We start from the raw sequence: 26,320 nt of genomic DNA, 5'->3' as shown, positions 1-26,320 counted from the left end.
CAAGGAAAGAAAATGATTGGTGCTTTTGTAACATATTTATGTGCTTTTGTAGTCTATGTCATCTTAATTATTATCCCAAGAAAAGACAACATGCTAATAAAATAGCATTTCAGTTTCAGTCATTGTCCAGTAATTTGATACTGTAACGCTCTTCAGCTACAGGCCTGTTTACACAAGTTGAATAATTTTGTATTTCAAGTCGTCAAGTACTTTAAACTGTATGCAGACATTAAGAGCTATAACACAGGTTTAGTTGGTAAGTGATTAATTAGATAAGTGGAATGGAGTCTGGTCTATTTTTTCGGTTAAGTAGGTACTATGCACATGTGTGTATTTATTACCTATACAATGATCATTTACTATTTGATTACTTATGTTGGGACAGATTTTAGAGTACTTAACAGGGCTGGACAAATCCCAGGTGCCAGATCGCCATAGTGACTAAAACTTTTTCTTGCTGCCTAGATTTTTTCGCAATTTATCCAGCCCTGTTGATGACTTAAAAAATTTAGTTAACTACTTACCATACATACTCCTGTATAAGCTGAGTTGTTTTTTTTTTTTTTTTTAAATTTTTATAACATGATCTTTTTTTTTCTTTTTCACATATTCCCAAGGGATCAGCGTGATCCGTCCAGTGATTTTGTTGAAAAATTTGTTTCTTAATTTGAAGAAGTCTGCTTATACTCTGATCAGTTTTTGAGAAAATATTGTTACGAAAATTATGTAAAATAGTCATTATTTATCATCTATTGTATCATTTTTTGCGTGTAAATAAGCATTAATGTATCACTGTAAATCTTGCCAAATTGATGACAAACTTGGCAAGTCTGACAAATTGGTGATGTCATAGCGCCGAAAGAAGTGTAAAGATAATCGCAAAAATCATCAAGATTATTCTGAAAGGTTTCTTTTGCTTATATAGTGGCCCTGTCAGAAAGGAAACGAGCAGTTTGTTGAAATTTAGTTGGAAGATTATATCTTATTTGTAGGTCGCTCTCTATTTTTAGCGTGTTTCAGCAAAACCACTGTTTGTGAATACGTGTAATAGCTGTTCTGTAAAATAAATCTATGTTGTCCATGAAATTACTTCGTACTCTGCCATCTTGAGTGCTTGCGAGGGACATTATCCAGAACAATATTGATCCCCACTATACCAAATCATATATCTGCGTGGCCTCCGCACAGCTAGCTTGAAGATTCACGACATCATTGGACTACTTTTGATGACATCACTAATCTAGTAGAGTGATTTTCATAGCATTACTAATCATTAGAGTGATTTTTGTATCTATATTCAAACTCCATAGAACCAATAATGTTGAAGCTAAAGCAAAAAAGATAAAAAGCATTGTTGGCTTTGATACCCTGTGGACTGACGTCGATTTTATAGCCGTTAGATGTGCGGATTTTTTTCCATTATGCTATGATTATGTTGTCTAAGGGGGTTACCCTCCCCATCCTACTTTTTAGTCCTGCATTTTCCTACTTTTTCTCATTTTTTTGAGTGGGAGCCCTGCACATGGCAGTTTTTGACAGTTTAAACCGCCACGTCAAAAACCCCCTGTCTAAAACCTCAAATATTGCTTTTCGATATAAAAATTCCCATTGGAAATGCACACGTTAATTGCATGTAATGTTTAAAGTGACTATGTTATACAAAGAATAAATATTTAATATGATTCTAAAATAATTTTCTACTCTCTACAAAATTATTTTGCACAATATATATATATATATATATATATATTTTTTTTTTTCTTCTTCTTATGAAATATACAATTTGAATAAAGCATAGCATAAACACGAAAGGGAAAACTATGGAATGATTTGACATTCTCTGATTCAAAATGATTCTTGACCTTCCAAAATTTCTTCAACTGCTTATATATGTGTGCATTGATATAAACCATCTGCTGTACTCATTTTACAGCAGATAAGAGTTAAAAAAAGGTTTATTACATCATATATATATGGTGATTTCGGTTATTAAATTATCTAGATAACCACTGATACTTAAAACGATACTCTTGTTGTGCATAACATTGAAATATATTTAGCGATCAAAATACTAAATTGTAGGACTAAAATGTCATTTAATTTGTCAATGCTAGCTTGCATATGTCAAACTTGGTTTATTCTTACTTTTGCACTATGATATGGTACATTTACTAACATTTATAATGCAATGGTTTTCCAATTGAAGCTGTATTCAAACGTACAAAACAAATGCTTTGGGTGTCAAGTCTTGTCAGCTCTGCTTTGGTAGAAAATACTCTTTAAAGGTCTGTGAATTTATACACCCTGATCTAAGAAATTTTTAGGTGAAAATAAATGAGTTTAATTAGTGCATTAACAGACACAGATGCTGCTTGAGAATTTTTATATGGAATAAAATTTTGGGCGGATCACAAAATTCAAAATATCAAAATTGATATTTTTCCTCAGTAATTATATAATTCTGAATATAAAACCCTGTAATCTAAATAAAAGTAAGTGTTTTGTTATTTAACATATCTAACAAGTTAACAAAAACTATTTGACATCATTGACAGTAAGATTTTGATAGTTTTAATACTGAGTTAGTTTCTGGGGTCAAAAACCTAACCATGATGCCCTATTATACATATTTTGAATAAGCAGCTCTATTCCACTTAGCAAATTGAACACAGGTAATGAGTAGCTTAGATAAATATAAATAAACCATAAAATTATATTTTATATGTTCTAGATTCTTGTGTTGAAAAATTCAAAATTGCAAATTATAATTAACATTGTTTTAATTATTGTAATAAATTAATGTTTAAAAATGAAACATTGTAATATGCCAAAAAGTAAGTTTTTCATCATGTTGTACACATATTGTGTTCAAAACATTACACTGGTCAACAAAAAAAAATTTTTTTTTTGGTGCCTGGGATTTTAGAACAGATTTTAGCTATATTTGGGTTGCTGAATCTAAATATGAAATCAGTTTTTCTCTATCAGCTCTACATTTTTAGATAATTTCACTTATCTATCAATGTTATTTTCTATTCAATTCTTTCAAATATGAGTGTCGTAAAATTTATACAAGGATTGGTTCTTGTATATTTGACCCATTGTCAGTCTTATTTTTATAACAATTGAATTAAAATAATATTTATGAAATAATAATAATATAATATTTATGCTACTTATATTATATAATATTAATATTAACGCTACTTCAAGCGGACGGCAGCAATATGTAGGATTTAACTTTCTAATGAACCGTCTGCTGTCCAGTTAGTTCCAGAAAAATCCGATAGATGGAATTACCTATCCTGTATCTGAAGTTACCTTCAAAACTTCAACTGCAGTTGAGATTAGTTTGTGAGTTCGCGCCGTGCAGATAGGTCGATGTTGGTGTCGCTTGAAATGTCTGTTTAGTAAAGAGTTGTTATAAAGTTAACCTATAACGTAGATTGTTGTTTTTGTGTTGTTGAATAGAAATAAAATGAATTCAAGTAGATGAAGCTGTGTACATCATCCTGATGTCTTTTGCTACATATGTGGAGAATACACGTTTCCGGAAAACAGAAAATCTGTTAGTGACTTTGTAAAGAGAGCTTATCTTGGATATTTTGGTGTTAGGCTTAATGATCAGGATAAAACCTGGGCACCGCATCGGGTCTGTAAAACTTGTACAGAGCATTTACGACAGTGGACTACCGGAAAAAGGAAAACTCTGAAATTCAGCGTACCAATGCTTTGGAGAGAACCCGAAAATCACTTCGATGACTGTTATTTCTGCCTAGTAAATATTACTGGAATCAATCGAAAGAACCGTAACAAGTGGACTTATCCTGATTTAGTCTCTGCAAGTTGCCCGATTTCTCACTCAGAAGAAGTGCCAATTCCAACGTTTCACCAGCTACCAGAGCTCTGTGAGGATGAGTATTGTCCCTCTGATCAGCCTTCTGATACCACTGAAGGTGACAGTGATTATGAGGAGATATCATCAATTCCCCAATGTTTCAACCAAGATGAGCTAAATGACCTCATCAGAGATCTCAACTTGTCGAAAGAAGCTTCTGAAGTACTGGCTTCTAGGTTGAAGGATAAAAATTTACTTGAACCAGAAACCAAAATTACATTTTATCGTACAAGAGAGAAAGATCTGCTACCCTTCTTCTCTCAAGAAGAAAATGTTGTATTTTGTCATGATATTAGAGGTCTCCTGGGAAAAATGGGTCTTCCAGAATATTTTCCGGATGATTGGCGCCTATTTATTGACAGTTCTAAGCGAAGTTTGAAATGTGTTCTTCTACATAATGGTATGGTGATGCTAGTGCTGGTGGATGTGTCTGGTTGTTATTTCGGAAACATACAGTCATGACTCCTTTCTTTTTTTAGTTATTTAATAGAAGAGAGAGAGACTTTTAGGACATGTTCGGTCGACAGTTGGAGCCAGACTGAACTCCAATACAAGAACACACTAGATAATGCCTAGCTAGTAAGTGGCATAAAAAATATAATAAAAATATAAAAATTGTACAAGACAAGTAGCGCCACAATGGGAACAAATATGGTTCAATACCAATTGCTCACTCAACAAAAATGAAAGAAGAATACGATACCATAGCTTTGGTTTTGAAGAACATAAAGTATCATGAACATCAATGGGTGATTTGTGTAGACTTAAAAATGGTAAACTTTCTCCTTGGACAGCAAAGTGGCTACACCAAATATCCTTGCTTCTTGTGCCTCTGGGATAGCAGAGACAAAACACATCACTGGGTTAGGAAAGAGTGGCCTAGGAGAGAACACATGGACATTGGGGAAAAGAATGTCATTAATAACCCCTTAGTTGCACGAGAGAAAATCATCTTTCCTCCACTGCATATTAAACTAGGTCTTATGAAGCAGTTTGTAAAGGCTCTTGATAAGAATGGATCATGCTTTACATATATAAAGGAGAAAATGCCTCAGTTGAGTACGGAAAAAATTAAAGCAGGAATATTTGATGGCCCACAAATAAGACAACTGATTAAAGACCCTGCCTTCGTACATTCGATGAATGAGGTTGAGAGAAAAGCCTGGACTTCATTTGTTGCAGTTATCAGAAATTTTCTGGGCAAACGCAAAGCTGAAAACTATGTTGTACTAGTAAACGAGATGCTTAATAGTTTCAGATCCCTTGGGTGTAACATGAGCATTAAGGTGCACTATTTATACAACCACTTAGACCATTTTCCTGATAATTTAGGAGACACTAGTGAGGAACAAGGTGAAAGATTTCACCAGGATATTAAAATTATGGAGGAACGCTACCAAGGGAGATGGGATAGCCATATGATGGCAGATTACTGCTGGTCTTTAAAACGGGATTGTGCCAAAATACATTCAAAATGTCACGGAAAAGAAGTTTCCGAAGTGTTCAGTGAGTAATTGGCTTAATTGATGACTTTTCTCTTTCTTTAAATACAATAATATTTGTATAATAGAATAAAAATTCCGTATTTAGTTTGTTTGTTTAATCCATGGATTTCATTTAAAATAGTGTAATGTATAGTTCACTAAAATGTTATATCTTAAAAACTCGAGCTGCTATGCAAAAACTAATACTATATTTGAATTCAGGGCATCAAATTCATATGAAATCACCTAAAAAAAACTTGGCACCAAAACCACTGTTGACCAGTGTATCAAAAGGCATTCATTTAGGTTTTTGACAGTTTAAACCAGTTTTTGACGCTTGTCATGTCAAAAACCCAACCCTGGCTTAATGTGCCAGTGGGTGGACGATATGCCGAATTCTGTTTTCACCGAAATCATCATTAAATCCTTTAAATAGAGTTGTATTAGTAACACGATGGATGGAACTGAAGATGACATCCTCTTTGAAAGTGACCACGGCAATGACAGCACAGTTGAAGATGAAAACAAAGATGCCACACTATATGATGACTTGGCTTTTGATATAAAGCTTGGAGAATAAGGAGGAGAAATGGGTTAGAAAGTTTGAAACATTTTTCATTTTAAATTTTATTGCATGAAAATATGAGATTTTCCTTCTAAAATGTGATGATTTTTAGGGGTTGGTTTATTTTCGGTTTTCAATTTATTTCAGCTTTGATGATCCTGAAGTGAGGGGAGGGGATCGGCTTATACATGAATATATATAGTGATAATTTAACACATGTAAATGAGCCTTGAAAGTTTTCCCTGTTATCATAGTTTTTTTATTATTATTATTATTAATTTTGAGTTATGTCCCAAATTATGAATAATCTGCCACCCAAGTTATTCTTTCTACATCCAATTTACCTACATCAAAGTTCCATGCATAGGCTTAAATTGGTATCGGGGCCCTCTTTCCCCCCCCCCCACCCAATATTTACCACCATCTCTCATGCTTATGTAAATATAGACCTACAATAAGTTTAATAACTTTATGCTTATTGCCTTGGTTGCCACCATATTTTTTCAATCTTCCCATATAATGAAACATCTGGCACAAAAGCAAATTTTGAATTAACACGGGTTGGTTTATTGTTTTTTTAACTAACAATTATGAACGATCTTTTAGAGAAATGATAGAAGAAGAAGCAGCAGTTGAGGCAGCTGGTCCTGTTTTTGATCCTCCAGTCTATTTGCAAAGATATACAACAGTTCGGGACATTTTATATAAATTGCCAGGAATAGAGAAAGTAAGTTTATGCATGCTTTTTGCATGGTTTAATAAAAAAACCATTTTTCTTGTACAGTAAAACCTTGATTACCCAACTCAATCACGATGAGCCAATATCAGTAAATCAAAGTTTCTGGATGATCAAAAATGAAATTCAAATATCTTGTATCATCTGCATTTCTTGGTGTTATATATTTAATGGCACCAAATTTTAACAGGCTCGCTGCCTCACAATAAAATTCTGTCTATCATTTATATAGTTACATAATCAAATACAGTGGAACTTTGATTTAAAAGCATAATTCGTTCTGTGAATGTGCTCTTATAAGCTGAATGAACTTATAAGTTGTAGGTTGTATAGTTGTTCTATATCAAATTGAACTTCCCCCATAAGAAAGGGGAACTCAAATGATTGATTCCACGATTGTTTTCCTCACGCCAGACTTTGATCCTTTTAAAGGAAAAGTAAATAGAGGTACAAACTTTAAGGGTGGTTGAAAACATCAAAGGGATTGAGAGTTGCAGAGAAACCCATGGCTGGAAACATCATTGTACGTCATTAAAGGAACACACAAGGATTCTTGAACTTTGTAAACTCATTGACCTTTAACTCATTAAGATGGTCTTGCTTGCAGTAAGAGAAAGCAAATCATCTGTTTTTTTTAGTTTTGATCATATGATGCTCGACAGCCAAGACAAATATGCAAAGCCTCATACAGACTAATGCTTATCAGGAGTCTTTGGTATACTTGCTACTCATATTGCAAGAAATATTTGTTTATCAAGTCAAAATATCCTAGAAAAAATATTTTAATTTTGCTCATGGTACTAGATATCGCTCGTATAGTTAGTCGAAATTTACAAAGGTTTCAACAGCTGACTGATGCGAAGATATGTTTTGGAAAGAAAGAAAATTCAACAGCCCCTCCAGGGAATCGAACCCACATCCATTCACTTTCCGGGTGAACGTCCTATCGTCCATGTACGGTCCCGTTCAGTGCACATGAGCTCCAAAAAAAGATTGAGATATTCGTTGCCTCTGTAGTCAGGGCCGCAACTAGGGGGGAGCAGGCGAGTCTCGTGCCCCAGTCGCTGGACCAGAGGGGGTTCAAATTTTATTCTTAAACCTCTCCTTCAACATTACAAGGGGGCACCAAAATGTGCACTTGTCCCGGGTGACCAAACATCTAGTAGCGGCCCTGTCTGTAGTCTAGTGGCTAAGCCAGCTGTTAAAAACCTTTCTATGGATAGCGGAGACTGACATCATCCTCGAATTGTCAAAATTTGTTCATAGTTTTTGCTTGTCTTACGAATCACTCAAAACTGTGTTACTCATAATCTGAAGTTCTACTGTATATAGTATGTTGAATAGGCACACAGACAATTTTGTCATCCTTATCTGTGCAGCTGCATCATGGAAAGAGTTATAGCAACATTAGTTCTGATCAGGGTTTAAGCTGGATAAAAAATTCCTTTTGCAAAAAAGCGAAAAAGGGGGGGGGGAAGCTTTAGCAAAATGCTACAATGCTAATGTAATGATTGATGGTTGGATGTGTACTTGTTTCGTACCTCCTGTACCCATAGGCGGAGATTGACTTGGAAGGCTGGGGGGGGGGCAAGGTCATTATTGCTAGGGGGGCACGATGATGATGTCAGTTTGTATATACATATATATACATTAGATCAGTCAACTCCACCTTTGACACTGGGGGGGGGGGGGACGGAGCAGGGGATGACGACAACTGTATCTTTTCGCCCCCCCCCCCTCGCCATATAGCCAAAGAGTTAAAAACTGAAGTCCAGTAGGGAAAGCGAATCTGTTTGGGAGATCGGTTGCCGTAAATAAGGCGAAAAAAGGGGGAGGGGTAGAGACAGGCTCTGTCCACGCACAAGAGATTCCATGAGAGAGAATATAGGTTTCTCTCCCGGTATCTCGTACGATCGTTTAAAGCCGGGCTTTCCTAGTAGGCGTTTCGCGCCACGTGAACCAAATTGGATCATTTCGCTTCAGCAGAAATGTGTTGCATAATCACGCTACGCACTTGTGTTTTCCAAGCGTGGCGCATCAGATCAGGGCGGCTATATTGAGTATATGGCCCTGGGGTCAGCTACTCTATCGGCTGCATGCTCCGGTTTGAAGGGAAGGGAAAGAGAACACACAAAAAAAAAATGAAGAAAAGGTCGGTGAAACGCGCAGCACACGACGCATTCAACTCCTCCAGAAGCAATCCGCTAATCACACGCGACGTGAATCTTTGTCGTGAGCCGTATTGCGCTCTGTAGGAAACAGTGCTTTTCTTATTGGTGAGTGGACGGCGTGTCGCGCTGGGTGATTCACGTTGCGCGCAGCATAGAAAACCCGGCTTTACGGGACAGAGCCCGAGCCCCGTCTGGTTTTATGGGGGGGGGGGGGACGAGCAGATTAGCCGCTCGCTAAACCCTTTTTTTTTTTAACCTTCAGAAATAACTTTCGGGTTTCTCTATCTTCGGAGTCATTAAAGTATTAAGTCAGCATCGATGGTGGGGGAGGTGTTCAATTCGATGACGGAGAGGGGTGTTAGGATGACGTTTACTTCAGCACCCACCCTTTACACAAATATGAAATATTCTTAATGGCATCTTACTCGGTGCGCCAAAAACGAATAAAATTTTTCGCTAGTTTGTGGGCACCTGAACTAACATTCTCCCTATTGAGTCTTCTACAGAGCCACTTTAATGATCTCTAAATACTTAGCGGATCCAAGTACTCTGGTCCTGTGCCGCGCGTCATACAAGTGATCCGTGATTATGCCGCGGGTCACTTAAGTAATTTGGGAATGGGCCACGGATAACTTGAGTGATATAGAACCGCACTTGTGGCCGCTTATTTGCTCTAAAACTGTGTCACATGTCACTCAAGGTATCTATAAATGTGCCACGGATCACTTAAATGGTCTGGAATTATGTCACTTAAGCGATCTGTGAATGTGCCGCTTGGTTCATTTTTACAAAATTAGGTTTGAGAGGGACAGGCCAAGCGTTTACCGCGGATAAAGGGTTACCTATGGGCTTAGAGGTAGGGTCACAGTGAATTTCTTAAAAATTTTCAGTTCTTGGCCTTCAAATAACATTGAAATTAACTGTGGCGTTGTATTTGTATTTGAAATTCATTGTAATAAGATATTTTCTTTCGAAATTTTAATTATTAAAAAAATATTTTTTGATTAAAAAATATATTTTTGATCGTCTGGGGGAGGGAAGACCACGAGCCTCACGTACATCTCTGATCCACCCACTATGCGTTAGGAGGTAGGGGGCAGAGCGCTGACGAAATTTTGCTGAAAGGGGGAGGATCAGAGTTTTGCTGGCTTTTTCTAACAAGGGGAGAAGGGGTCAAAAATCGCTAAAAATTTGCTGACGTAATGCTTGAACGGCCCCTTTTTTTTAAGCATGTGCTCAACCCATGGCCTAAATATGGCGTGCCTCAAGTGGCCTCGGTACACTTTCAAATGAATCAAGTGGTTTGCGGCGCATTCCTACCTCATTTGAATGACCCGCGGCACATTTACAGATCACAAATAATCTGCCACGTTGTTCTAGATCACTTAATTAAGTGGCCCTCGACACGTTTTCAAATCAATGAAGTGGCCCCACACTGTTCACAAAAGGTTGAGTTAAGTTCTAATGTGCCGCGAGTCATTCAGGTGGCCTGAGAGTGTACCGTGGGCCGCTTAAGTCATCTGGAAATGTTCCACAAGTCACTTGGATGATTTGAAAGTGTGAGTGGTCTAAAAATGTGTCAAGAGTGCCACTAAAATAATCTATAAAAAATGCATCGAGCCACTTAAAGTGTTAATGTATTGCAGACCATTAAGTGATATGTGTGCTGCGAGCCACTCAAATGATCTCGAAGCGGGCCACTCAAATGATATGTAAATGTGCCTCCAGACATTTACAGTAATGTGCAACTGAACTACGAGCCACTTAAGTGAACTGGGGGTTTGCCGCGGATCGCTCAAGTGATTTGGAAATGTGCTTGGGGTCACTTAGGTGATCTGTATATATGCCGTTGGCAGCGTAAATGATCCGGAAATGTGCCGCTGGCCACTGAAGTAATCTGGAAATGAGTCCTACTTAAATGATTTGATGGTCGTTCGTGAGCAAAGTCGTTCATTGAGCGTACCCACTCAATGTTAAAGAAAGGCCGCGGAATTGATGGCAGCGCCATCTGAAGTTTGATGGGTCAAACTTGCCGATTAATCACGTGGCTCCCACGCTTCTCTTCCCCCCTTCCCTTGATCGCGTTATTCCGATTTCAACTTTGATTTATTTTTCAGTCTATTGCTACGGAACCTAAAAATCTTAATTCCCACTAAAGCGGACATTTCTTACTTCTTCATAGGAGACGTACTTGTGCATAAAAATATAAATCACTCAATAACAATATTATCGACACTTCAACAGCTAAATCTATACTTGTGAACACCCGTCTTCGTGTCATTTTACACCCATCAAATGCACGCGGACTTATTCAATAAATATAATTTTAGTTGGCCCTCAGAAGGCCCGTTTTTATAATTTTAAAGATGAACAATTTGCCAAAATAACCACGAGCAATAGCTAACCAACCTAACCGAGTGTCTTCACATGAGTAAGTAAACAAAATGGCGCCGTGATGGGGAAATGCATTATGGGAAATGACTTTCCTACCCGATGCCGATGCTAGCAGCCAATCACAGGCCAGCAGGCACCCATCTAAACAGAGAGGGCGCTGATGCCATTTGGCTACCAGTTTAACGATAGGACTGTTTACGCTTACTCTTAATGCAGCTTTGTTCGTGAGCCACTTGTGTGGTTTTGTTATTCGTAATGGGCCACATAAGATAACTCTGAGGTGCCATTGGTTAGCATGTCTGTTTTAAGGCATAACTAGGTGCATGTGTATGCTATTGACGACTGCCGTTGTCTATGAAAAAAAAAATTCATAAACATAATATGCAGGCCATTCTAATCGTTGTATCTTTCGGGTGTAATTTAACTCCAGGAGGTGTTACATCAGCTGTGTTCAACATTCAATAGAGTGTTGGCCATTTCATTGATTTCGAAATGTGTGGCGGGTCACTTAAGCTGACCTGTAAATATGTCTGGGTCAATTGAGTACTCTGGAACTGTGCTGCGGTGATCTGTAAATTTTCCGCGGGTCACCTAAATGATCTGGGAATGTGCCGCAGTATACTTAAAGAAGAGCTGGTGGCAGATGACAGCACTACACATATAAAATGCATTACACAGAAACGAAACTTCACGCCAGGTTTCACTACACGTACACTCCAACATGTACCAATTCGTTAGAGGTTCCGCAGAGGAATATGGACGATTTACATTTCTGGTTTAGTAATAGTAATATACTTAGAGAATGCGAAATCGTGATGCAGGTTACTTGAGTGATCTTTTACAAGTTCCATGGGTCAATTGATTGCTCTGGAACTGTGCTGCGGCGATCTGTAAATATTCTGCGACATATTTACTGATCAAGGAATGTGCCGCGGGTCACTTGAATGACGTGTAAACGTGCCGCGGGTACTCTGCTGTGAGTCACTTAAGTGATCTAGGAATGTGCCACAGGTTATTTAAGTGAAGTGGAACAGAAGCTGGGGTAACTTGGGTAATCTGGAACTGTGCTGCGGTGATCTGCGAATGTGACGCGAGCCTTGAATGATCTGAATCTGTGTCTCTTGAACGATATGGAAGTGTTTCTTGGTTCATTTTTGCAAAATAAGATTTGAAGTTGTGAGCCACAACAGATGACTCCGGGCCACATTCGGCCCGTGGACAATGGGTTAAGCATGCATGGGTTACATTTTTATGGCACCTAGACAGGTTTGTTTTCTTTCTTCGAAAAGAAGGGGGGGGGGGATCACGATCAATAGTTGGACTTTTCAAGTAACAGTAACAATTTGATTAATTTCTCTTTAGTTTTGCCATTTACATTGTTTTCGATACCAAATTCTGTGGAAATGAAAGATTTTTAAATTCATTAGAACTTGAGTTTCCTAAAATATCTATATATAATACTATAATTAAAGTATATAAGGTGTGAATCTTAACGGCACAACATTTTTAAATGCCACGATAATTCGGGAATTCCATTTTTTCCCCTCCTATTTTTTTCCTATTTTTTGTCAATGATGTTTCTATTTTTCCTACTTTTTTTTCAAATTTTCACTTCGAAGCCTGCCAGTATAATTCCACCCCAAACGAGCAATGCTGCACCACCGTAACGGTGTCATTTAATGATATTGTCTTGGTGGTAACGGGTACCTGGCGTTCTCCATATGAAAGTCCGACGTGAATCAGACTGCAAGCTAAACCTGGACTCGTCGGAAAACATCACACAAGCCCACTGTGACGATGTCCACATTGCATGTTCTCTACTCCAGGCTAATCACTACCGACAGTGAGTTGCCGTGAGCAGAACACATCTGACAGGCCTGCGAGCATATAGACCAATATCTCCCAAACGTCTGTACACGGTTTGCCTTGAAACTGTGGTACCCGTGGCTGCAGATAGCTGACGAGACAGGTCGGATGCTGTGCTTCGTCTGCTTCTTTTGACAGTTACTGCCAAATACCGGTCTTCATTCGGCGTTGTAACTCGGGGGCGACCTGTACTGTAACGTCTACTGACATTTCCGTTATCTTGGAATCGTTGCCAAAGCCTAGAGATGACACTTTGGGCGATTCCAAGTTCCTCGGATACTTCCATCTGAGTACGCCCACATTCCAGGCGGCTGATAATTCTACCACGTAAAAAATCATTCACATGCGTTCTCTGTGTCATAACTATTCGCTTATGGCACTGAGCACCTTACAGAACTCTTGTGAACAATTTTACTTCTTTGCCACCATTCCTTATATACCCCCCCCCCTTACACTCTCGTCATTGTGACGTACTATCGGCATCATCTGGTGGCTTCCTGAAATTTGCATATCATCCTTGCAGATGTGTGTGATAATTCTACAGGTGAAATTTTTACTTTAGATTTCGATTTCCGTGTGATTCTGAATTATCCTTAATTTATGGACATTAGTGTATTTACTCTTTTGTAATAGAGTTTCTTGATACCGTACTTGACGGTATCAGTTTATTTTTCTTCTCAACGTTTTCGCAACACTGGTAGTTGTCTTTATCAGAAGGTGTTTTAAGTTGCATTATAAAATACTGAATTAGAACTTCCACTTAAAATCTACTAAGGGGGTTCAGATTCTACCAAGGGAGGTAATGTTCCTAAATTGAACACTGTAAATTTGGGTATGTTTTGCAAAACACTTGCAATCTTAGTGGCTTTAGGCTCCACAAAATTACATCTATGTCCTGAAACACAGTTACCTTGATCTTTTCTACGTTGGGATGACTGACTTGAATTCATATAGACATCTTAATTTACTTAATAAATTACTTAAATTGTACTTATATTTTGCTCTGTTAAGATTTAGTTTTGAAATTTTGATAAAATCTGAATTAAAATAATTTTTTTGTGAATTTTTTCCCATTGCGTGTCCAGGTAGTAGACTTTGGATGCTCGGATGGAAAGTTTATTAAGTATCTGAAAAAGCTTCCTTTTGTAAATGAAATAGTAGCTGTAGATTTGAATGAAATGTCTCTACACGTGGCTGCGCAACATTCCAAGCCTATAGCGTGGGATTTCATCTTCAAGAGGCATTCCCCGCTAGTGATAAAGGTCTATAAAGGTGATGTTTCAGAAAAAGATTTGCGCATGCAATACTTTGATGCAGTCACTTGCATCGAACTGTAAGTTGATTTATTGCTTGTATGTTTACTATGATTGGATGTTTTTCCATATGCTATAAAAAAACATTCTTCTCAAATTACATTTTCAACCAAATCTCGCTAAGACAATAGTCAAAGCTTAATCAGTCAAATGAGCTGTGGCTGGCAAAAAAGTTGAGTTATCACTAGTTTCAGAAATTTTGATTTTCAGCGAGAAGGGGATAGAATATACTAGAAGATTTTTGTTATAATAACAATGCTATTCAGGAATATCATATTAATAACAAATGTCGAACTACTAAAGATAAATAGAGTTTGGAAGATGAATTATTCTTATATAATCATATTCAATTGTTGAACTATTTAAAAAAACCTGAATTATGAATACAGATATATACAGGTCATTCCCAAAAAAAGTACAAACTGTTTCTAAGACTTCGTAATTTCTTTACAAAATTCCAGAGCATTCTGGTAGTAATATTATTTTTTTAGTACTTCATTTAATTCTCTATCATATGGCATTTCTTAATTTGTTTCAAATGATACCTAATTTTTTTAAAAATCATTGTTTGTAGCAAAACCTCTAAATCGGGCTGTCTTAGCTTGAAAAAAGTGTTAAACAAAGAGACGTGGTGCAAATCTCTGGAATTTTTTTTCAAAAACTTTGAATCACTCTTTATATATATGCCATAGGTAAATAAAACTGACAATAAAATTTAAAAAAAAATTTTCTTATAAAAAAACTATTTTTTTGTTTGTGTCTCAATTTTTCCCATTTTAAAATGTCCTCTCTGTTATGGTCATTTGAGAAATATATTTTTATTCTAGATTAAATCTGACAACACTTTTGAGCTCATTGAAAGGTTTGCTTTCATGCTTAATCGACAATTTTGGATTTGACTTTTGCAAAACGACTTAATATTCACGTTATGTCTTTAGTACCAGATTTTGAGAAGTCTTAAGATGAAAATTACTGCAGCTTGATGTTGCAATGAAGAAATTGGGATTTTTTTTAAAAGTTTTTCTCTTAACTTATATATAGGATCAGACCTTCCTTTTGATTATCTAATGCCAGAAGAAAAAGATTTGTAAATGTTTTGCAACACAACAAAAACTAAGCATGTTGAAAACATGTGTTTTTCAGAAATAATAGTAGTCTCCAAACTGAAACATGAGGTAAATTGAAAATAAATTTCAGTTACAGGCCTGTTTCTCAAAATAAAAAAGTAGCCAGGAGGAGGATATTTAATAAAGATACTTGCCTCTTTCTTCCTGAATAAATTTAATTTGTGAAGTAAAAATCTAAAGTACAAATCTAAATTGATTTAAAAGGAGCTTCAAGTGTTGGCTAGATTCTTGTTAACCTTTTCAACACAAAATTTAATAGGGGGCAACTGGACTGGTGTTGTAGGACCTGAACTAATGTCTTCCGAATGTTACAAGTTGAAAAAAAAAGAAGCTGGGGAAAATTTTCATTTGGCTCTAGACTATTGGTAAAAGGTATTCAAAATAATGAAAAAGATGAAAATGGATTTCCCTTAGGGATATTTTACTTTTCAACTATAAAACGCTTTCTTGAGATTTAAATATCTTTCCTTTTCATTGATACTCCTCTTCTTTCAAATCTAAAATTTTCAACCTAATTTTTGAAAATCTACATACAATTAAGATTTGAACACTACATTCACTTGTAACTAAACAAAAACGAAATGGCCATATCAATGTGACCAGATGTTCAGCAAAAGATTTGCAAAGACAAGTAGCCAAATTGATTGCCATTGGTCAGTGTTTATATAAAAAACCAAAAAAAGGAAAGAAATGAAGCTAGACCCTCCTGGAATTATGTGAGGCATCATCTTCAATTCTTAACTGTGAGGGTAAATGATATTTTTTTTAAATTCAATTAGGTTTTCATACTCAAAAACCTAAATTCCACGGTTCTGCAAGAAAACTGACACATCGAAAATCACTAGCACTATACTCTCTGTAGGATATTACATTTTTTGAAGAATACTTTTTGATCTTGTGCAGCTGATAGTGCTTCCCCCTTAATTTCAAGAATAAAAAAAATAAAGGAAGAGTAACTAAAAAGTACTCTGGCTTTTTCTGTTATTTATACTGTATGCATAATCCTGTACTACTCAGAATGGAAAGGAAAAACACACACACATGCTTTCTCTCTCATTCTATTAAACTTTGAACAAGAGCTGACTCCACCCACTTGCAGTTGATCTGAATAGGTTAGTGGTGAAAACATGTTCAGCAGCAAAATAAAAATCTATTATCTGGGCTCATCATTGTCCAAATCCTACTTTCAATATCTTTCAAGCTAGTTTTTTACATGTGTGACAAATTCATAATGCTCTATTTTTTCCTCCGTCAAATGATTGATTTCCCCCGAATTGATTGAAGTTTCCATGGGGTCAAAATTGCCCCCTTTCTTGTCTGACGGCCAAAGTGTCAGATGAGAATGCTGTCTCAGAAGAGTGTCAGTTTTCTCTATAATGGTTTTAAATTAATCGTGAAACATCGGACATCTGCGGTGAAGAATAAGAACAGTGCTGTTTGTGAATTGTGCATAAGATCTGTGTGATCAACATGTGATGGTGTTGTTTTCTAAGACTGTATTTTCGACATTGAATGAGACAATATGCTAAACATTATTCGAATTTGTAAATTTCATTTTCTGACTATATTCTAATCATATCTATTCTCATTTTTGATCATGAAAATTGTGATAAAAAAATCTAATGTATGATTCAAAAAACATTTCAAAAGTATTCCTCCATTTCTTTCGAATGTGTGTCTTAGTAAAAAATTATTTTGAGAAAATAATTGAAGAAATTTGAAAAATTATTTAGTGATGCAATTGATTGATAAATTAAGTCATTTAAAAAACCCATTACTTGTTTGTGAAAACTCTATTTGCTTGGTCATTTTTGATCATTTTTATCGCACCACAGCCATTTTCTGCACACGAGGGCTAATTAGACCGGGACCTACAATTTATTGCCGATTCCGAATAGCAGGCTTGTTTTTTATACTCATCGAGAGGTTGGTGCACTAACCCCTCGATGGGGGACTCCCTGCGGTAGCAATTTTTTTGCGGTCATGTCGCCGTTTTTTGTTGTACCCCTGTGTCTGGAAAGTTTTCTGACAAGGACGAACCGGGTATCGAACTCGTGACACCTCTAAACATCCTTTTGGTACTTCAGGCGAGTATCTTATCGACCTGGGCTACCTCGCCCTTTTGGTTGGTTGTTTAATGCATTAATACTGACTGGAGTCAAAATGTTACCACAACACCAGTTGTGCACATAATTTTTACACATTGTCAGTTAAGTGTTAAACAAATATTTGATTCATGAGAATTTGACTTATTGTGAATTGACTGTAATTTGTTCAATGAAAAAATTATCATTAATAAAACACCAACTGTAATCTAGCATTAAGCACATTTTGTATAGATCTGCCACCTCTTACTTTATTTTTTTCTTGTAATGCTCTTGCCTGTTGTAATAAAAGCAATCTCCCTTGTGGTCACTATTGGAAATAAAAAGAAACAACCCAAAAAATGAGATTAATCATACATTATTGAAGCCATGATTAAAATTTACATTCTCAGCTTAGTTTTGCTTATCTATGAAATTTCTTGATCATATGATGATCATTAAGAAATGATCTTCTCATTTATAATACTGCAATTATTTATATCATTCATTATTATTTTTTTAGAATAGAGCATCTGGAGCCTTCTGCATTAGAATTACTGCCAGAAAATATTTTTGGTTTCATTCATCCAAAGATAGCAATTTTTACAACACCAAATAGTGACTTCAACGTCCTTTTTCCTAAACTGAAGGGCTTTCGTCATTGGGACCATAAGTTTGAGTGGAGCAGGAATGAGTTTATGGATTGGTGATTATCTTTGTCTTCTCAAAACTTTTTGAGCCGTTTATTACTTTCTTGATTGGTATGCCAATGAAATTTTAAAAGAATTTGTTCTTTGAATAACTTTAAAGAGACTGAATCAGTCTTTTTATGTTTTGTATAATCACCATTCATGTTCTTTTTCCCAGGTGTACAACCATAACTAATAGGTACCCTGAATATTCAGTAGAATTAATGGGTATAGGAGATGCTCCTTCTGAACATTCTGATCTAGGCAGCTGTTCACAGATGGCCATTTTCAAGCTCAAAGAAAATGCTACCAAGCAAGCATTTCCTGAAACGTGCATTCCTAAAATGCATAATCTCGTTACTCAGCCTTATAATCTGGTATGTTATTTATTTAAGTCAATATATTAATTATAATCATTAATTATTAATTAATTAGGATTATGAATTATATGATTTTATTATCTGGTACATCTCTCAATTTGAAATATGTGCACATTAGCACCTCATTATAACAGACCTCATTATAACAGACCTTATTATAACTATAATGGATGTCACTTGCAGCAGACAGTTAAAAAAATGTAATAATGGGTGCTTATTTTTATCTGAGGAATTTTACATTTCCTAGCAAGCAATTAAACATCAATTGTTGCATTGTTTTGAGTAAACATGGATGCGCTGCATGATTCATACAACTTACCAGCCAGAAAAATTAAGATTAATACAGTGCACATCTTTTTTAATTCAAGTTATAGTGAAGGATGGTTTTTATTTGATATGCAGTCAATTCGTGATAAGTTGAACTCTTATAATTCGAATATCTGTTTAAGTCGAAGTTTTCACTCAGCCTGCAGAACATTTTTCTGTATTTTATTGTTAGAAAAGAATGGAATTTAATAGATTCATTTAGTGGATTCATTTGTCTGTGTGCAAAAAGTGAATGATTTTCTCACAAAAGGGCAAAAAAGAGAGAGACAGTCAAAAATCAGTGTATTTTTTGACAGAAATAATCTTTCATATACTCCATTTATAATTACAGTAGAACATTGATTATCCAAACCCATCGGGACTGAAGGGTGTTCAGAAAAGTGAAAAGTTCGAAGAATTGATTTAAAAACTAATTCGATAACGCAAAGGAATAAATTGAAATTCTTAAAATAATTAAATTTAACTGACTTTTTCTGAAAAGTAAATGAAAAAAAGCAGTGTATCCGTGTAACGATGATGCATGCTTGTTTAGTCCTCGTTACACACACATACCGGATTCCTTTTTTTTTTATCTTTCCTAACATAGAACCAGTATTTGTGAATGACAACAATGAAACAGTTTTCTTTCTACTAATAAGATTGATTACAACATTGAAGTTTTTTAAATTTCTTAGAACGTTTAATAAGTTAAAAGGATTATATAAACAAATACAATTTTTTAGAGCCTTAACTTTAGTAAATATTGCACATTAAATTGATAAGATCTCACCAATCTGTCAGTCAGTTAGACGAGATTCACATTTCCATGTCAGCAGCATATTTCTTCTACTGCACGAGCATTACCGTCATGTGTCCCAGGTGGTTGAGCTTCGAGACGGCATCAGCTCAACATTGTAAATAGTCAAGGCCCCATGACGGCATCAGCTCAACATCGCAAATAGTCAAAGCCCCATGACGGGATCAGCTCAGCTTGGCTATCATGAGTGAGATCCCACGTGAACCATACAAGACCAGGTTTCCAGACGGAAGAGAGATCGACGTCCAGGAAAGAGGGCCAGCACTCCACCACGCCCGTGCTATGGCCGACAGGAACAAGAGCCCGGTGAGAAGACTAGCATTCCATCATGCCTGTGCTATGGTCGACAGAAACAAGAGCCCGGTGGCCCTAGGCCGCTATGTCTAAACTTAAATTAGACTGTCGGATCACCAGGACATAAAGATGTACGCCTATTTGGGGTGAAACGCCTTCTTAAAGCTGATTGTTGTGTGAGTATTTTTTTATCTCCGTCTTTCGTAGCACACTAGCGACCTTTAAAGGAAATCTTCCCATTCCAAGATCCAATCAGACAGCTGGATCAGTAGTCTGTAAAAACAGTATATTCGAACAGTAAAATTCATTTGCAGATCATACGGAATAAAACACTATTTCAACTTTTGACGTATGGAAGGAGTAAAAATTGAAGCCGACCAGCGGCAGATGATCTCGCAGCTCGATCCCAGAAACAAAAAGGTGAGACAATATAAAATCCATAAAAATGACTTGAAATAAGGACCATTTCCACAGATCATTACTATTAATTTTTAACCACTGAGACACATCCTCTTCATGACAAGACTAGAATACAGGGAGCTCCTGAAGCATATCTAAGCATTTTTTCGAATCTGGAAGATTTTGATCGTCTTCAGTGGTTGCAATCATGAAAATACAGGCATAACTTGCTAAAAGAAACTTCATGAAACTTTAGTGTCATCTGCTGTTTTTGAACTGGCTGCAAAATTTACTATTTTATCGCAATTTTTTTTTAAACCAATGATGGTTGCCACACCTAGTCCATATTCAGCTACAAGTTTCCATCATCATCCGCTTTCAGTCTTTTTTCACAATTCCCACTTTTTTTTTCAATGTTTAAAACAATGCATTTTAGTTTTCTGCCATTCTGCACTTGAGAAAGACGAAAATTGTTGACACTACTAAAGCTAAAGAAAGTTTGAAAAATATCTTTTTTTAAGCAAGCTAGGAAAGATACTTTCCCCCCCCCCTCCCCTGACAAAACCGTGATAAGAACTGTTTTGTTGTCAAGAAGACCCTCGCCTCCCTTTCATTAAGGCACACCCACAGGATTAAGATGAATTCGTGGACGAGAAAAAAAGATGACAGCTAAATCTGCTCCTATTCCCGTGTTTGTTTGCTTGTCAGTCGTTTATAACTACATACGCTGTACCCTGATCCGCCATTGTTTACATCTATAGCTCACAGGTATGGTATGTACAATTGTTTGGAAGTGGATTATTGTACAATAGAACGAGGCTATCAAGTTGGGAGATGAGAGGATTCAAGTTCCAAGAAAATAACCATTTGTGTTCAGCATCATTGACTATAAAAACTGGAAATAAGTTAGGTTGAAAAGGTGTTTGGTTGACTGAGTTGTTCAGAAAATTGATGTTTGGTATAATTAATGTTCTACTGTAGTTTTATTTATATGGATGTCATGTATACGTCCATTTCTACTATACAGTATTTACACACAACATCTAGTTTATTTTTAAATATTCTCATTCAATAATTAAATACGATTAAATTAGAATAACTTATCTTTTCGAATTTCTTCATCTCCACCAGTTTTGACATAGTTTACTAACAAGATATTCGTAATTAGTGCTGTTATTTTAATAAATCGTTCTTTTCCCAACTCTAAAATCGGAATTTCGGATAAGTTGAACTAATGATAACGCAAAGTTTTTTGCCTCCACACATTTGATTTATTGAGATTTGTATAATAAACAATGGACCGTATAATAAACAATTTTATAGCTAACCACTGTACTTTCATCTATGTACACTTTAATGGATTACATGCCCTTCAAGAAGTATTTGTTATGAACCCCTCCAGACTTTAATTAAAACTGACAACCTTTATTTCTATGAATCTATTATAATGAGGTCTTACTGTATACACATGTATGAATTATAGTCAACTAATTTTACATCCAATGTTCATGTAATAATTTTTATTGTACCATTTACTCATTTTAAATTCATTTCACAAATATTTGCTATATTTTTCTGCACATTTGTGTTTTTCAACTATTTTATTCCTATGCTAAGGCCTGGCAGCTATCGGGGTTAGTTTGCCAATGTTCAGTTTAACAGGCCTGGGAGATGTAATGTCAAAGTCATGCTGAACATCTTTGACTCCAGTGGCACAGTTCATCAGCAGTATGCACCGCATGGCACAACCATCACAGAGGAGTACTACCAAGAGTTTCTGCATCACAGTTGGCAGCTATTCACGATAAATGCAGTAGAGCTGTTCAATTTTTCTTCCATTTTGTCAAAAACGAAAATGTGACGACGCTCACTTATTGGGAGTCTGCCAGCAATTGGCAGCTTCTGCAGTCTCGAAAAAATTAAGCCTGTATACTAAGATTGCCTGCATGATGCACCAAATTATGCCTCCCTAGCTTCATTGGTTCATGCACAAAACATTATGGTTAGATACCTTTTGAACGAATCTCAAATTGTTCAACTATAAACTTTATTTAAAACTTCAAAAACAGTCAAATCATAATTTTTCTATTTCCTTATTTTACTGGATGAAGGCTACATAAATTATTGTTGGGGTTGCATTAGCTTATAATTTTTGGATAAAAACATGAGAAATAAAATTAGTACAGCATCAGAAAGTACAACTCAAAGAATTTTAATAATAAATAAAGTTAAATAGTTTCCACATGGCTGCTTTTTTTTTGTGGCAAGTGACACATGATGCAAAATGAATTAAATTTCCCTTCAAGTGTTTTCAGCATTTGCAGTGCAACAGTTTGGATCGCAGTAATAATTCTGTGATTTAGTTCGAGTGAAGGCACAGGAGGTCTTATAGACCGTTTTTGGCATACCCTTGCAAAAAAAAGTCAAGCGGCGTGATATTCCCTGATCTCAGGTGATGGAATTGATCTATCTTCCCCACATCATCTGTTGAGAAAGTTCATGTATAAGCAATGCACCTGAATTTGAGTGCACCATCTTGCTGGAATATCACGTGGGTGATGGCATAGGAACTGCATAGGGCTCTGGTATGTCCAGTTAAGTCACTGAGGTTGGTGTTTGCTCAACAAAGAAAAATGGTCTGATAACTTCTGTAGGCCATATGATGCTTTAATCAATGTCATATAGAATTATTTGAAGCATAGGATCTTTCTTTAACGTACTCCTGAAGTGACATTGTGTAGGGGCGATGGATTTTGTTTTGAAAAACCACAATTCACACACACATATTGCTTTCTGTTAAGCACTCGCAATTTTCGATTTTGATATAATTTCCCACAATGCAATGCTGCTATGACCAGTGGTGCCAGAGTAAAAAAAAATGCTGATGATAAATTATGTACTCCCAGTGATAAACCCATTATGAACTTTTCTCGTTTCAGATCACTGAAAATGAGTATCCTGGAAGGTCATAATCTCCTTGATTTTTGCATGGTGTACTATTCATATTTAACTGACTGATATAGAGTAAATTTATTTTGTCTCAGTGGTTTAAAAAATTACCATGATCTGAAGAGAGGGGCTATGTTATTATCAAAATGTCATTAAAAAGTTCTATTTTAACACACAATAGATGTGATATGTTGTGAAAAATATTTTTATGTACAGTATCATTTAGGTATGATCTTGTATGACTTTGAAACAATTTTTGTACAGCATATATTTTTCTTTTACATTCTTTTCATTTGCCTTTATGTTCCTACGATTGTTGGCCTTTAGATGTTTTAGCATAAACAGATAAAGCCACACAGCTATATAAGTAACTGAAAAGAAAAATTGTGGAATTTATTTTTATAAGGTATTTGTTACATTTGACATGGCCTGTGCTCATTTTGAAGCAGTATGGATGAATAATGTGTATTGTCAAATACTGCTTGTTAGAGGTTAAAAATATAAATTAATAGATCATCTTTAAGTATTCTACATGTGAGAATGTTCATTTTAAAAGTATGTTTATAATTTGATAAAAAATTCATAATTTTTTTTGTATAAACTGGAAACTTCCCTGTTTAATCAAGGACTGAAAAGCAAGGTCTGACTTTTCTTTTTAGTTTACATCTTTGTCACGTGCATAATCACAATCACATTGGTATAAATCAAAGTAAAGGGGTCCCATGCTTTACGCAATTGGTTCTGTAAGAAAGAAATCACGTAAAGTGAGCTAATTTTTTTCCTTCATAGAGGATATTAGAAAGAAAAAAAAAAGATTAATTTAATATTTTTTAAATTTGTCTGTATATTTTTAAAAATATGAGGTAAATCAAATGAGACAACCAAGCAATCATTTAAAGGTTATGAATGAAAAAACAAAATGAAATATGTCGGCCTGAGCATTTTTGTACATATGGTGTCTACAAATAATTGGAGCAGTTTCAAGATTTTATTAACAAAGTACTATTTTACATATAGGCATAAAACTTTACTTATATGGGGAAAAAAATTTTTTTTTGCTTTATATGCTCCCCTCCGCCTATTCTGCTAATGTTAACTGGTATGATTAAGTTCTTCCTACCTTCATTCAATTCAGAACATCTCTATCAAGTTTGATATAATCATTGTTTATGAGAACCGGAAGTTCTAGTAGATTAGCTAATAAAGACGCACATAGTTTTTTAAATACAGTTCTGTGCTAGAGCAAAATTGCAAGGAATGTGGGGGTTAAATTAGAAGATTATTGAGACCAAAGTACCAACGGCATTAAGCAATCCTCATTTTCAACATAATTCATCTATTGCTTTCACTACTTGGCATTTAAGAATTAATGAACATCGCTACAGAAATAGGTGAAGCATTATTCTGGTGGTAGATGAAGTCCACACCATTTGTCTCCAACCATCACACAAGCCAATTTTTTAAGCTGCAACAAAACAAACCAACAAAAACAGAGAAATACCATATATACTCGTGTATAAGCTGAGTTTTTTTGTGGAAAAATGTGTTCCTCAAGTGGAGAGTGAGTGGGGGGGGGGGGGGGTCGGCTTATACTCATTTCAGTTTTTGATATCGACTCCGCAATCAGTAGTCATTTTTGTAGCCATGTTCAAGAAACTGGCATTATTGGTATGGGATATGTTCAAACCCCACAGAACCAATAATGTCAAAGTCGAGGCAAAGAAATTTAAAACATCATTGACTTTGATACTAGGTGGTACGTTGATTGTACAGCCTTTAGATGTGAGCATCAACAAGCTTTTCAAAGTGTATTTAAGGAATTTGTGGATTGAATGAATGAGTTCCGATGATAAAGAAACTACTAAAAGTTGTGCCTTGAAGAAACCTGGCATTGGCTTAAAAGGGTACATGAGACGTGGAGTTCTGTTTCCACTGAAATTATCATCCGATCCTTCAAAAAGTGCTGCATCAACAATGCGATGGATGGAACTGAAGATGATATCCTCTCTGAAAGTGACAATGGCAATGAGACAGCCCAGATGACGATAAAAATGAAGATGTGCCGCACCCTATGATGATCTATACAAATACAACGCCACAACAGGCAAAATGTCCAACGAGGTGGCTGAGAAAAAATTCACAGCTGCCTCCACGGAGGACCCAAACCCCGATTGCTTGTGAGTCGTACGAGTGTTTTACCACCAAGCTATGAAGATGGATTAAAAAGTTTGAATCATTTTCTATTGTAAATTTTCGTAAGCTATTAATTTTGCATGGATATGTAAGAATTTTTTTTCTTTGAAATGCAGATTTTTTTTGGGTCGGCTTATACACGGGTTTTCAATTTATTGTGGTTTTGGTGGTCCTGAAGTAAGGGGGGGGGGGGTCCGGCTTATACACGAGTATATACAGTATTTATTTTTCAACATCAAATTTGATCACCATATCTTGAATATTGTGGTTATGAAAAAATTACAAAGCTCTCCATCATTTGTGGACACCTTGCAATTTATTGTCTATAAATAAATAAGTGCATTTATGTATTTTTCATTTATTGAAAGAGCATTTGCATGTGTGAATTTTTTTTTCAGGTATGTTATACAATATAGCTTTGCGTAATTATGTCGAATGAAAGTGCTTTAGTATAAACGGGCATATTAAATTTTGCATCGGTAAAATGTCATCAAAGCAATCAAATTTATTTATCAACAGTCTCCAATCCCTGCACAATGCAATTGATGAAGTTTTATTTTCAAGCTTCGTTATGTGAAACTATTTTGAACATTGCTCAAATTGTTACTTGTGAGTGAAAAGGGAAAACTCTGAGTTTGATTGAAAACAGACGTAA

At 35.8% G+C, this 26,320-nt stretch overlaps 1 protein-coding gene across 4 annotated transcripts in view; it reads left to right on the top strand.

Annotated features, from left to right (window-relative positions):
- The window catches only part of Hen1 (Hen1 methyltransferase), a 30,276-nt gene extending 5,233 nt beyond the window's left edge, over positions 1 to 25,043 (top strand). For 2 of the 4 annotated variants that reach the window (XM_089231626.1, XM_089231628.1), the window contains 5 exons: positions 6,554 to 6,674; positions 14,200 to 14,447; positions 18,162 to 18,344; positions 18,506 to 18,704; positions 23,463 to 25,043. In XM_089231626.1, coding sequence (XP_089087752.1) covers positions 6,554 to 6,674; positions 14,200 to 14,447; positions 18,162 to 18,344; positions 18,506 to 18,704; positions 23,463 to 23,495 — 784 coding nt within the window. In that variant the 3' untranslated portion in view covers positions 23,496 to 25,043. Of the gene's footprint in view, positions 1 to 6,553; positions 6,675 to 14,199; positions 14,448 to 18,161; positions 18,345 to 18,505; positions 18,705 to 22,140; positions 22,675 to 23,462 lie in introns of those variants that run through there. The other 2 variants (XM_089231625.1, XM_089231627.1) reach the window with 2 other exon arrangements.
- The last annotated feature ends 1,277 nt before the right edge of the window (positions 25,044 to 26,320 follow it).

This window comes from Pholcus phalangioides, unplaced genomic scaffold (assembly GCF_987345545.1).
Source record: "Pholcus phalangioides strain wild (caught in Gottingen) unplaced genomic scaffold, Ppha-v1.0 ptg000004l_1, whole genome shotgun sequence".
Taxonomy (NCBI): domain Eukaryota; kingdom Metazoa; phylum Arthropoda; class Arachnida; order Araneae; family Pholcidae; genus Pholcus; species Pholcus phalangioides.
The sequence above is the reverse complement of the archived record's forward strand: the minus strand, read 5'-3'. Positions and strand labels throughout refer to the sequence as shown.